Source organism: Paramormyrops kingsleyae, chromosome 12 (assembly GCF_048594095.1).
Source record: "Paramormyrops kingsleyae isolate MSU_618 chromosome 12, PKINGS_0.4, whole genome shotgun sequence".
Lineage (NCBI taxonomy): Eukaryota > Metazoa > Chordata > Actinopteri > Osteoglossiformes > Mormyridae > Paramormyrops > Paramormyrops kingsleyae.
Window position 1 is genome coordinate 9,566,547 of NC_132808.1, and position 14,500 is coordinate 9,581,046.

At 44.8% G+C, this 14,500-nt stretch overlaps 1 protein-coding gene across 1 annotated transcript in view; it reads left to right on the forward strand.

The window, feature by feature from the left end:
• LOC111839800 (uncharacterized) overlaps positions 1-14,500 on the forward strand; it is a 108,765-nt gene that overhangs the window by 40,782 nt on the left and 53,483 nt on the right. The window contains exon 10 of the mRNA XM_072718638.1: positions 472-591. Within this exon, the coding sequence (XP_072574739.1) occupies positions 472-591 (120 nt within the window). The remainder of the gene's footprint in view (positions 1-471; positions 592-14,500) is intronic.

The following is a 14,500-nucleotide window of genomic DNA, read 5'->3' on the forward strand; positions in this document are numbered from 1 at the left end:
TCCTCCAGCAGCCCAGAGTCTCCCTCTCAGGGTAATTGGTGTCTGTAAGTTGCCCATAGCATGTGACTGTGTGTGTATGGCCTCCCATCCAAGCTGTACCTCTGCCCTGTGCTGCCTGGGAGAGGCTCCAGGCCCCCTGTGATCCTGCCCACTGCTGTTCTCATTAAAGCTGTATTTGTCCGGGTCAGTGGGTGGGGGGGCTGGTTCTTTTTTAGCGGAGGCCCCTGATTAAGCCTGTGCATTAAAGCCCCCTTGCCCCCCAGCACCCTGGGTTACCTTTTGTTACCTTATTTATATCTTCAAATTAAGTTTTTTTGCCACAGTGTCTGACATGGGATTTAACCCCTTTTCCCCCAGCTGACAGGGCTGTGCAGAGCAGCGTCTTAAACACAGGACACTCAACACATTTGTTTTGTATTCTCTGTCTTGAAATGAATTTTATGTTTGCTAACTGTTTTCTTCTCGTTTCAGTCGTCAACTTTGTGGTTTGGACAAAATATTCAGAAGACGTAGAAAAAATAGTGAAAATACGTACCATCATAGCAGGAATAACTGGAGTTACATTCCTGGTCATCTTGGCTTCATCCATAAGTAAGTCTGTGTATAAGTTCCCATGTGTGCTGTTGGCATGTTCTCCCCGTGTTTGCACTGGTTCCCTCCATGCAGGGGCGTCATGCACCTTATTTTTTTGTGGGGGGGCAGCTTCATAGGCAACATACACTCACTGGCCATTTCATTAGGTACATCTGTTCAACTGCTTATTGAAGAAAATGTCTAATCAGCCAATCATATGTCAGCAGCACATTGTATAAAATCATGCTGATACAGGTCTGGAGCTTCAGGTAATGTTCACATCAAACACCAGAATGGGGAAGAAAGGTGATTTATGTGACTTTGAATGTGGCATGTATGCTGGTGCCTGACGGGCTGGTGTGAGTATTTCAGAAATTGCTGATTTGCTGGGATTTTCACACACAACCATCCTAAGGTTTACAGAAAATGGGCCGAATCAGAAAAAACATCCAGTGAGTCGGCGGTTCTCTGGGTGAAAATCCCATGTCGGCTCTTGAGAAACTTTAGTGCTGAAAAGGACTTTTTATTGCTACACGTACTGTACAAGAGGTGACTGGCAGAGTGATAATAGGCTGGTAGACTGATAATAGGCTGGCAGAGTGATAATAGGCTGGTAGATTGATGTTAGGCTGGCAGAGTGATAATAGGCTGGCAGAGTGATAATAGGCTGGTAGAGTGATAATAGGGTGGTAGAGTGATAATAGGCTGGTAGAGTGATAATAGGGTGGCACAGTGATGACAGGCTGGTAGAGTGATAATAGGCTGGTAGAGTGATAATAGGCTGGCAGAGTGATAATAGGCTGGTAGAGTGATAATAGGCTGGTAGAGTGAGCAGAAGGTTGTTTTCCACATGAAATCTACAGTATATTGTTTGATATGTTCCTCACTGCAAGAACATTGCATATATAGTGCAGTTTAGTGTTTAAGAATTTAAGTTTGTTATTGTTCATTTTGTCACTTTACAGTTGTTTAAGAAGTAGGCTTGTGCCATATCTCATATTTCAAACCTCCAGACAATATACTGTGGTATACAGTATTTTCAAAAGCAACACTATTCTGGAATTTTGAGATCTTGGCATAAAATTCATTGAGAGGGAGGGGGTCCCGGCTAATTTCGATTTAAAAATCCCCGTTATACTGTATTACCGTAATACCAGCCTGGTAACTTTAAAACAGTGCATAGAAGTTTGCCCATTTCACTACACTGCTTGTATTTGTGTTTGTTGCAATACATCTGCCCTCTACTGGTCTGGGGAGTATCATTGCTGTATGTCTGTGCCGACCACGACAGTCTGCATCCACGGACTAATGTAGCATGTACACAGCTCCGTGCAGACCATAACGGCACAAGGAAAAGTGAAGTATGAACTAGGCTTCAAGGCACACAGAGAGATACTTGGCTTTGTCCACTTCCTCACTAATATCCTTCTACCATGTTTGTTGCACAGTCTGGAGTAGCAGCAGTTTCATCTCACTGCTGGTGTAGCAGGACATTCATGCATGTGACAAATAAAAATCTGAATCTTAACCTCATTCATCACCAGTGTTGGGGTCAGCATTAAAAATAACGTATGACGTATTACTCATTGCTGTTTAAAAAAGTAATACATTACTTTTCTTAATTACTCCCCGTGGAAAGTAATTAGTTACACTACTCGTTACATTACTTTTGCATTACTTTGCAGTAGGGGTGTAACGGTACAGAAAGGTCACGGTTCGGTTCACACTATAGTTCTGACATCACGGTTCGGTGCGGTTCCGATACAGCGAAGTTAAGTAACAAAAAATTCGAAAGCATGAGGCTTGGTTTGTTTTCATTTATTTTAAACAAACAGCAGTGTATTAACCAGTAAACACACATTCTTGCTTATATTTTCATGTATGGATGACAAAAAACAACTGAAACATCTTGTGTTATTAATAGAAATTAGTAATTAACATTAGTCTTACCTAATAGAAAGTAAGTGAGGTGGCAGATATGGTATTCTTTTGCCAACTGGCAACTTTAGTTTTTTTTTTACAAAAATAAGGCACAAGAATATTTTCACATTTTCATCTACTATGTAGTGAAAACAGCAAACAAACTCACAGTGAAAACATGCACTGAAAAAACATTTCTTAAAAATATTTTACAAAAAAAATGAAGTTATTCATTCAAGTATTATTCATTTAAGTAAAACAAATCACATTTGCGATTAACTGTGTTATTGACTGTTGTATCAATCAATTATATACCTCTGAAAGGTGCTCAGACTTCAGATTTTATTTTAAAGTTTTTCTTCAAAAAAAATTTGTCCACATTGTCTGTTGCAAGGGCAGATCGGCTGGCAGTTACTATGTCACCTGCTGTTGAAAAAACCCTTTCACTGGGGACTCAGGTGGCAGGTACAGCCAGAAAACATTTTGCCATCATGGCCAGATTAGGATAAACACACTCATGAACCTTCCACCAGGCAAGTGGGTTGGAATCGACTGAAACACATTCTTTTGCCATGTAGGCAAACACTTCCTCCCTCAACTGCTGCTTCAAGTCAGGCTTACTCCTCTGACCAGACTGAAAAAGTGGGTCAAAAAGTTCAGCCATGGCTGACGTCTTTGTAGGAGGGGAAGATGCTGGCTGTGATGTCACTGGAGCTGGACTGGCCTGTGAAGTTGATGGGCTGGTATATGTAGAGCATTCACTCACATCCTAGAGTGTTAAATCACAAAAAGAAAGATAGTTAGTGATAATTAGGTTAATTAGGACAGGAGAAATTATTATGAGGTATTTTCATATATAATATCAACCTTAATATAAAATACATAACACATACCTGTTCTGTATTGCTCGGAATTTCTGTGATGAGATTTTCATAGATTTTTTGATGACAGGCAGGATCCAAATGAGGAAGTTTCTTGAATCTTGGATCAAGAGCAGTACACTTGTGAAAATAGTCCTGAAGAGCAGGGTCACAGTATCTGTTTTGCACGTTTTCACTGGTGACATGTTTGATTTCTCTAGCAGTAGGAGTGTCGTCATCTTTTTGTTCCATGGACTTTAGGATCATTGTTTTGAGATGTAGGATCATTGAAACTGATGGTGTTGTTTCAGTGCTCAGTATTGTAGTGATGGTCTTCAAAGGCTTCATAATCTCTATCACCTTCTCCCCTACACTGACCTCTTGGTCACACAGGTTGGCAATCTCCTTGTTTTTGAGGGCCCGCTCTGTTAGAGCGAAGTAGACAGCAGTTCGCCGGGGTCATCTACCACTGCATAAGGCTGCATAGGTGATGAAATATAAATGCCAATTGCTTCTGTAATTTTTTTGGTTCTGTCTGCACTGGCATCTAGAGGCTGTTTAAAAACTGCCGGGAGCAGCAGTTGGACTCCGGTGGTTATTTTCACATCTGGGTGATGCCGTCGAAGATGCGTTATCATATTTGACGTGTTTCCACACACATACCCTACAGGTGCCGAGCAACGCCGACACACCGTCTTTGTCTGATCTACGATTCGCTGTCCATTGCCGTTGTAATTCACTGGGAACCCAAAATAATGCCACACGCTTGAATTAAAAGACGCAGGCGGGTCTTCCAGCTCATCTGTACCGTTTTTAGTAGCCATGCTATGAGCGCTTTCACGAGATGCGAATCAGCTTGAAGCTAAACTTTTTAAAGGTCACTATTTAATGTTTCCGTACGAAACTCACGCTTGTAAATTTAGTTCCGCATTGCTTTAATCGCGTCTTCTCCGGACGACATCATGTACCGAACCGTGACCCATGTACCGTGACGGTTCGGAACGAATACATGTTACAGCCCTACTTTGCAGTGATGCATTGTTTTATTTGCCAGTCACTAATAGCCTATATCACTAAACCTTATATATACCCACGTATCAGTTTCCCAGTTTTTATAAGGATGACATTTAGAAATTCTATATTTTAGGTTCATTAATAAAGTGAAGAAAGGCAACAGAATGGTTTCAGAGGGGATGAAAACCAGTCAAAAGAGCACTTTACAGAACAAGACTCACTGCATGTTTCATGTGTTTCAAACAGGCCAGTGAAGGCAGCACTGACATCAGGCTATAAGCCTCAAAATAAAACTATATCAATATATAAAAACTAAAATAAAAATAAAAGCTGGGCTTTCTAACAGCACATAGTGTAAATATAAATTGCCCCAAAATAAAATATAAATAAATAAAATAGTAGGGTGACACAGTGGTGCAGTAGTTAGCACTGTTGCCTCACACCTCTGGAACCCGGGTTTGAGTCTCTGCCAAGGCTCCATGTGTGTGGAGTTTGCATGTTCCCCCGTGTCATTGTGGGGTTTCCCCCCACAGTCCACAAATATGGCTAACTTGAGTTGCCAAATTGCCCATGTGTGTGAATCGTGTGTGAATGTGCCCCACAATGGGTTGGCATCCCATCCTGGGTTGTTCCCTGCCTTGCACCCATATCATCCAGGATTGGCTGTAGACCCCCCACAACCCTAAATAAGATAAGCAGTCACAGAAAATGGATGGATGGAAAATAATAGACTGGCTTTTTTCTAACATTACAAAATTAAGACAAATTTAAATGAGGAAAAACATTTAAATGGTAAATAAATAAATAAATAAATAAAGCTTCTTATTTATCAGTAAACCAGTGGTTATATCTCATTAGGAGGAGTCTCTCACATCGTTTGTCAGACAGTCTATTTCTCCTTGGAGTTAACACTACATTGCCCAGCCTGAAAAGCCTCTCCACTGGTCCACTAGATGGCGCTGCTGTGTTGAATTTCAATGATACAGCCTTTATTGTAGGGAATGGTACAGGACCTCCATCTCTGACCCTGACTTCAAATATTCAATGACTTCAGCATCATAATAAAAACAGATTCATCATCAAAGGCAAATAATTCATTTTCAATAGAACTGCTACTGGACGCAGATTAATAAGGCAAGTCAGACAGTGTATAATGCAGGTCAGACAGTGTATAAGGCAGGTCAGACAGTGTATAAGGCAGGTCAGACAGTGTATAATGCAGATCAGACAGTGTATAAGGCAGGTCAGACAGTGTATAAGGCAGGTCAGACAGTGTATAATGCAGGTCAGACAGTGTATAATGCAGGTCAGACAGTGTATAAGGCAGGTCAGACAGTGTATAAGGCAGGTCAGACAGTGTATAATGCAGGTCAGACAGTGTATAATGCAGGTCAGACAGTGTATAAGGCAGGTCAGACAGTGTATAAGGCAGGTCAGACAGTGTATAATGCAGGTCAGACAGTGTATAAGGCAGGTCAGACAGTGTATAATGCAGGTCAGACAGTGTATAAGGCAGGTCAGACAGTGTATAAGGCAGGTCAGACAGTGTATAATGCAGGTCAGACAGTGTATAAGGCAGGTCAGACAGTGTATAAGGCAGGTCAGACAGTGTATAATGCAGGTCAGACAGTGTATAATGCAGGTCAGACAGTGTATAAGGCAGGTCAGACAGTGTATAATGCAGGTCAGACAGTATATAATGCAGATCAGACAGTGTATAAGGCAGGTCAGACAGTGTATAAGGCAGGTCAGACAGTGTATAATGCAGGTCAGACAGTGTATAAGGCAGGTCAGACAGTGTATAAGGCAGGTCAGACAGTGTATAATGCAGGTCAGACAGTGTATAAGGCAGGTCAGACAGTGTATAAGGCAGGTCAGACAGTGTATAAGGCAGGTCAGACAGTGTATAATTAGGAACATTAGGAACTCACAACGACATCGTACACTGACTGAATGGTATATTAGCTGACTAGAGTAGATAGCTAACTAACTTACAGAAATACAGCGTTAGCACCTAATGCAACCCAAGCATCTGCTTATTGAACCAGAACTGCATTTTTAAGCGAAATCCTGAAAGTATTACCTGCAGTAAATATACACGGTACAGTGAAGTCATGTAGGTTTCAAACGGCCTCAGGACAAACCCCTTTAGATAATGTGAACAGAAGCAGTTAGCATGCTAATCAAACCTAAAGCTATCAGTATACACATATATCAAGGAGTCATCTCAAGGTAATGAGTTTAGATAAGATAAGATAAGATAAGATAAGATAAGATAAGATAAGATAAGATAAGATAAGATAAGACTTTATTCATCCCACACTGGGGAAATTTACTTGTTGCTACAGCCAGTAAATAAAAAGCAATAGAAAAGAAACAGACCAAAAAAATACTGTAACAAATGCAATAAATAATAAAATTATTGCACACGATTACACATATTGCACAGACCCAAAATAGACATACATACATATACTGTACACATACATACAGATTGCACCGAGTGATGTAAACATAGTTGAATTGCACAATATACAGAATAGTGACATAATTTATGAACTTTAGGTGACTGAGGTGTTATAAAGTCTGATGGCAGATGGAATGATGGACCTGCAGAAGCGTTCCTTCTTGCATGTTGGATGCAGTAGCCTGTTGCTGAAGGAGCTTCCTAATGTCCTCACTGTGTCATGCAGGGAGTGAGAGGGACTGACCATAATGTATGTAAACTTGGCCAGCATCCTCCTCTCAGCCACCTCCTCAGTGGAGTCCAAAGAGCAGCCCAGCACAGAGCCAGTGCTCCTGACCAGTTTGTTCAGTCTCTTCCTGTCCCTTCCTGAGCTCCCGCACCCCCAGCAGAACACCAGCAAGAATACAGCAGATGCTACCATAGTGTCATAAAAGGTCCTTAGTGTCCTGCACACAGCAAAGGACCTCAGCCTCCTCAGCAGGTGGAGACGGCTTTGCCCCATCTTTTACAGGGCATCTGTGTTGTGTGACCAGTCCAGTCTGTTGTTTATGTGAACACCCAGATATCTGTACACAGACACAGCCTGTACCTGCACTCCCAGAATGTTCACTGGTGCAGATGGAGTCACCTTCTGGCGGAAGTCAATTACCATCTCCTTTGTCTTACTGGCGTTTATCAGGAGGTGATTCCTTACACACCATTCAACAAAGTTGGCGATGACCCCCCCCCATATTCCAGATCGTTACCCTTCGATATACATCCAACGATGGCTGGATCATCAGAGAACTTCTAGAGGTGACAGCTGTCCGTGTTGTCTGAAGTCCGATGTGAACAGTGTGAAAAGGAAAGGGGAGAGCACTGTACCTTGCGGAGTACCCGTGCTGCAGACTACCACATCAGACACGCAGTCGCGAAGTTTCACATGCTGTGGTCTGTTAGTGAGTAAATCACTAAACACAATGCATGAGAAACCATAGCTTCTGTGCACTTCTATACTAGTAAAACACAGTTTATCCCGGATCACTAACAAACACGACCTACCCGTTCAATATCCAAACTTGCTTTGGGGGAGTTCGCGCGATTTCCCGCAAGCAACACCATACCGTGCTACCACTAGAGGGCGCCTTTGCACTATTTTAAATAATTTAATCAAGTGCTTTTCTACTCCGTCACATGCGCATGTACATGGGATAGAACAGAGACACCCGCACACAGTATTGCAACATCTCATCACTGCACATACTCCTGGACGTTCTGGGTTGTAGTTTGGGTCCCATACCTGTATTAGGGGGTCTGCCAAACATTATTTCAAACGGGTTCATGTTAACCTTTGCTCTTACCCTGGTTCTCATAAGCAGCAAAGCTATTGGCAGGGCCTTTACCCAGTTCAAGGCTGTATCTTCACAGCATTTTGCTAATTTGTTTTTCAAGGTGCCGTTCTCCCTTTCTGCCGCCCCCCACTGGCAGGGTGGTATGCACAGTGCCGTCTGAGATCAATGCCCAGGCTCTTCCCCGCCTGTCTTAATGTTCACAAATGGAGAGCCATTGTCACTGCTGATCTTCCCAGGAATTCCCCACTGTGGGATCATTTCTGTGAGCTGGGCCTTTGCTGCTGCTCCTGTGTCTTGTTTGGGTGGGAAAAGCCTCCACCCACTTAGAAATCATGTCGACTATCAGCAAACAGTACTTCTTACCTTCTGCAGGTGTCAGTCCAATGAAGTCTATTTGTAAATGTTCAAATGGGCCTTCTGTCTGTGGGTGAGCCGCTTGCTCAGTCTGGTGGCCTCTTCCCACATTATGCGTTGCACAGATAATGCAGCGCTGACAAGTAATTAATGAATCCCTTTGTGAATCAGTGCTGTGCTATTGTACTGTACATCCCCGCTTTGACACATGACCGTCTCTCACTTCACACCCCGCTGTTTGTTGTTGGGACCGTACCACACCCCACCTCTCACTTCTTGGTTTATGGTCGCCACCCAACAGTGTCCTTCCCCTTCTCCTCCTGTGGGGGGCAGTATGGCAGGGTTTAGCACCGTGCTCCTTTTCACAGTAATGTTCAGCATCTCCAATAGAGCTGCATATGCAGCCCCTCCTCTCATCCACTGTTTGGGCAAAAGGGCCCATGGGGTCCGGAATACCCCCAGTGGGGGTCGTCTGCAGCGCTAGTTTTAGGTTGCTGACGGCCCGCTCTGCGTCCTCATTCCACGTAACCTTATCATGTGCTTGTAAGCCTTTCCCATGGATTAAATTACTCAAAGGGGCTTCTAATACCACATAGTTAGGTATAAAAGTCCTGCAATATGAACACATCCCTAAAAAGGACACCATCTGTTTCTTAGTTTGAGGCTTCGGAATATTTTTAATCGCTGTTACTCTTTCTGCATCTAATGACTTCCTATTCGCTGATACATTATGCCCCAGAAATTCGGTTTTCATAAATTATAATTTGACAGGCTGGCTTTGTGCCGGTGCTCTGCCAAATGGCATATTAGTGTTACAGTGTCTCATTGCCCCTTGGATGGTCCCGCTAGCAGAAGGTCATCTACATACTGTAGGAGAGCCGTGCCTGGTGACAACCCCAGAGAGCTCAGGCTTCAGAGCTTCAGTATAAATTGTCGGTGACTCACAGTATCCCTGACACAGTCTGGTAAACATATAAGTTTTGTGCTCAAACTGGACTGCAAACCAGTACTGACTGTCTGGGTGTATCGGTACGCTGAAAAACGCATTTGCCATATCGATTACAGAAAAATGAGCACTTTTGGGTGGAATTTGAGACAATATTGTAAATGGGTTTGGCACGTTTGGGCTCTTGCTTGTACTGCAGCATTTATTGCTTGCAGGTCTTGTACAAAACGCCATGAGTCTGGTTCCCCCAGACTGGTGTGTTTTTTAACTGGAAAAATGGCCGTTCTCACCGGTGAGTTTTCACATGGCACTATTACTCCCGCTTTTAATAATGACTGGAATTCAGGCCTGATTCCCTCTATCGCCTCTGCTTTCAGTGGGTATTGCGGTTTGGTCTATTTAGACTGTCTGATTTGTCTATCAGACTTTGACATAATGACTACTGGTTCCACGCCCTTGATCAGTCCCTCGTCATGCTTTCCCTCAGCCCACAGCTCCCTTGGTGCTTCTGCTAGACACTATGAGTCTCCAGTAAGTTGGGATAGTAAATAACCACATTTTTTGCCTGCCCAGGTCTATTTACTGCCAATTATATGCCTCTTTCAGCAATAACTGAGTAATTTAGATCAGTCACATAAGTCTTTATGGAGGGGCTGAACTTCACTGTCAGGTCACACATATACTCCCAGTCATCCACACTCATACAGCGTCTCACCCATGGGCCCAGATCCTTCCACTCATCCTCTGCACCTTTGGCCAGTGACACATGCGACTGCCCCCCCCCCCCCCCCCTCACTCCTAGAATGTAGGGGTGAGTCTTTCCCCTCTTTACTCCCGTAGCATCAATACTCACAGCATCTCCTATCACTCCAAAACATCATTTCCAACCTTAGCTTATCTCACCTCCATTTGTACCATTCCTTCTCATATTGCTCATCTGGATCCCCCTTTGAAACATGTCAGTCAGAGTGCAAATCACTAGGGCTCATATGTTGTGCATTGTGTGCGCGTGTCTTTGCCTGGTTTATCAGTAAGTCGTTCACTGAACACACAGCTGTAGGTACGAGTCTCCACTCATACACACACAGAAGGGTGAAAGATCATGTGTCACTAAAGTGAAACTGCCAGGTTCACTCATGTCCAATTCACTCAGTCTCGTCACTCTCAATCCCTCTGGGGTGCTGATGAGCACTATGCCCAGTTTACACATTAAATCTCGTGCCAGTAAATTTACAGGACAGCACTAATAGTAGGTATGAGAAGTTGAATTTAGTATCTGCATCTTAAAGGCTTTGTGAACTTTTCTGTTATAGTTTGGCCAGACGATCTCACAGTGTTCAGGAACCTTCCGCTAAGTTTGGGCGGCGAGTCGAACTTAGTCATTTTTATTACAGAATTTCCTGCTTCAGAATCAACCAGAAACTCTGTCTTTTCCTTCTACCATCAACATCACAGTGGGTAGCCTTATGCGCGTCTGAGTCGTATTTTACATATGTGGCTTGTAGCTTCTGCACTTTCTGTCCTAGATATGTGATAGCTTGTGTCACGAGAGTCACGGTGGAATTTTACTGAGTGAGCGAGTCTTCATTACAGTTAGCGGGGTTAGTAAGGAGCAAAGCATCGGGAGCGGCGGTGGACAGTGTGCGTTTGGACTCACTCCTTCCCGTCCCCCCACCCGAGTCGACTCAGTCTCTCCCAGCCACCGCATTATCGCCTTGGATCTTGCCCCTGCCCCTCCCTGAGCCCCTGCTTCTTCCCCGTCCTCGTCCTGATGCCGTTATGCTTCCAGTGGTCTGCACCATGGTTAGCATTGCCTTGTAAAGTGTGTCGTCCTTTTTGCTCTGTTTTTTCTGCGCTCTGTCTCTTAGTAATTTCTCTGCATATTTCACATGTTGTTCAATTAAATGTAATTTGCCAAAATCACAGGTGATGCAAGTCTGTTTGCAGCTATGTCCGGTCTCAGTCTGTTTAAGAAACTATTAAAAATGGGCTTCGTAGGCGGTCACAACCGCGTCTGCATTCATGTTGCCCGGTCTTGCTATTCCATAATGGGTGTCATTAACCTCCATTAGCCTCTGCAAATACTGCGTGATAGTTTCTCCTTCCTGTTGTTTGCAGGAGGAGGTCCTGGTCATGTCCATTCACACAGGGAAAGCCTCCATTAGTTGATCCTGGTCAGGAATGAACGATATTCCACATTGTCCCCATGATCGTAATCTGGGTGTTGGGCGGTAATATTGTCCACCTCAATCTAGATGGTGGATATTTCGGAAAAGTCCAATCTAAAATGCAGTCCAAATAGTCAGTGTTATGCTGTGTAGTGCGTTCTTAAATGACACACTCACACAGTCTATGTGGGTTTCTTAACAGAACTTTTACTGAGTTTCCCCCCTCCCCGACTGTCTGCCATTTCTATCACGCCTCTGTGCTTCTGCCTCCCAGTTTCCAAAGGTGGTCCAGTTCACATTCACCCTATTCTTTTTTTTCCGTTTTTCATTATCTATTTCTACTTGTTGAAGTCTCACATCTGTCTCAAATCGGAAAACTACATTCTTTTATCCAAAACGGCAGCTGCTCACATGACCCAACTCCATAATTAAATCTCATAATATTTATATTAGGACACATCTCGACATCCACCTTTGTTTGTTTGTTGCTTCCAGATCCCATTTTAGAAATCCAAACTTACCTAGGATCTCCCTGAACCGACCCCCAAGTGATCAGCTCTTTTTTTATTCTCTCTCTTTTGTAGGACAGAGTCCTCTTTACCAGACACTCACCAGTGCTGGGCAGGTTCAAACGTTGCTTAAAAGAAAACTGCTTAGGTCCTAGACATTCCTGCAAGTTTAAGTCGCCTCAGTCAATCCAATTCAGAGAGACCAGTATATATGTAAAGTGTTTTTCTCACCTCTGTGGTTCCCTGGATCGCAGCGGCCTTGGAACCTGTTTCCTATTTACCTCCTGGTCCCAATGCTCATGGGATCCTGCCAAGTTCTGTGTTGAAAAAACAGCCAAAGACAGGGTATGAAGGCAGCACATTCTTTATTAGGTTATGTGATGCACCAAATAAGCCGGGACACTGTGTCTGCATACAACAAGTGCCCACAGTTATTTTATTGCGCAGCTCCTTTATACTTCTGCCTCATGTTTATCATTCTATGCCATAGAAAGAAGGTTCACAGCAGAGACATTTATGACAGCGGGATGCATTGTGAGGCTCCAGGTTCTACAGGGTTGCTTCCTCCTCATTGGCTTCCTCTCGGAGATGTGGGGGGGTCATTCTGCTCAGGCGGGTCCTTCATATTCGTATTATCAATTCCGGAGGAGATGCTGATGGCACGTTCTGTCATATTCTTTCTGACCTGGGGGGCATAAAGGTCTGTTTTGTTGCTGCTTATGCTTCCACCCTCCCTCATGGCTCATCCTTCCTGGACCTGTCTAACCATGTCCTCAAATTCCAGGAATATGAGCTTGTTACTGGAACTGCCATCCATGACCCTGTTCTGGATAAATCTCCCTCTCCTGTGGGTAGCCAGGTACCCCCCTCCACTCGTTCCCTGTGTAAATCTGTGGAGGACCTCAATGTGGTCGACTCATTCCGTCTAATGAACCACCAGAGAATGCTGTTTATTCTCTCCTCGCTTCCAGTCCCAGTCTGACATACTGTATATTACATCTTTGTTTCTCGCTCTCTTGTACCTGCTGTTTCTCATGCTTCTCTGCTTTCCTCTTCTTTATCTGATCTGCTTTCCTCCAGTTGGCTGTGCTCTCTCTACCTCCTCGGGCCTTGCAATGGAGATTTAATACTTCTCTGCTTCAGAATCAAATTTATAGCTTATTTGACCTCTAGACTTGAAGAATTTATCTCTATTAATGGGGCTCAATTGACGACCCAGCCTACTGCTGGATGGCTGATAAGGGCTTCCTTTGTGATGCCAAGGTTGCTTTTGCTAGCAGCCTGACTCACGAATGTTGTCAGAAGATTTCTGATCTTGAAAATCTCAGTTAGAAGGTGAACCTTGCTGTGGTGGATCAGGACCATGAGATCCGTATTTCTAACATAAGGGCCGAGCTGAATGCCCTTCTGTCACGCCGCTCCGAGTTTGTGGTTCATCTCACCAGGTCTTGCTATTATGTGTCTGGTGCCAGATGTAGTAAACTATTGGCTCTCAGGCTTAGGCAATGTGACTCATTTTCAATGATCTTCTCAATTAAACCTAAAGATGGGATCCTCACCACCAACCCTATGGGAATCAGCAACTGCTTTTTTCAGTTTTACAGGGATTTATTCTCCCCACCCTCAGTCTCCTCACCCTCAGTCTCCTCACCCTCTGTCTCCCCACCCTCTGTCTCCTCAGCCTCAGTCTCCCCACCCTCTGTCTCCTCAGCCTCAGTCTCCCCACCCTCTGTCTCCCCACCCTCAGTCTCCTCACCCTCAGTCTCCCCACCCTCAGTCTCCCCACCCTCTGTCTCCTCAGCCTCAGTCTCCCCACCCTCAGTCTCCCCACCCTCTGTCTCCTCAGCCTCAGTCTCCCCACCCTCTGTCTCCTCAGCCTCAGTCTCCCCACCCTCTGTCTCCTCAGCCTCAGTCTCCCCACCCTCAGTCTCCCCACCCTCTGTCTCCTCAGCCTCAGTCTCCCCACCCTCTGTCTCCTCAGCCTCAGTCTCCCCACCCTCTGTCTCCTCAGCCTCAGTCTCCCCACCCTCTGTCTCCTCAGCCTCAGTCTCCCCACCCTCAGTCTCCCCACCCTCTGTCTCCTCAGCCTCAGTCTCCCCACCCTCTGTCTCCTCAGCCTCAGTCTCCCCACCCTCTGTCTCCTCAGCCTCAGTCTCCCCACCCTCTGTCTCCTCAGCCTCAGTCTCCCCACCCTCAGTCTCCCCACCCTCTGTCTCCTCAGCCTCAGTCTCCCCACCCTCTGTCTCCTCAGCCTCAGTCTCCCCACCCTCTGTCTCCTCAGCCTCAGTCTCCCCACCCTCTGTCTCCCCACCCTCAGTCTCCTCACCCTCAGTCTCCCCACCCTCAGTCTCCCCACCC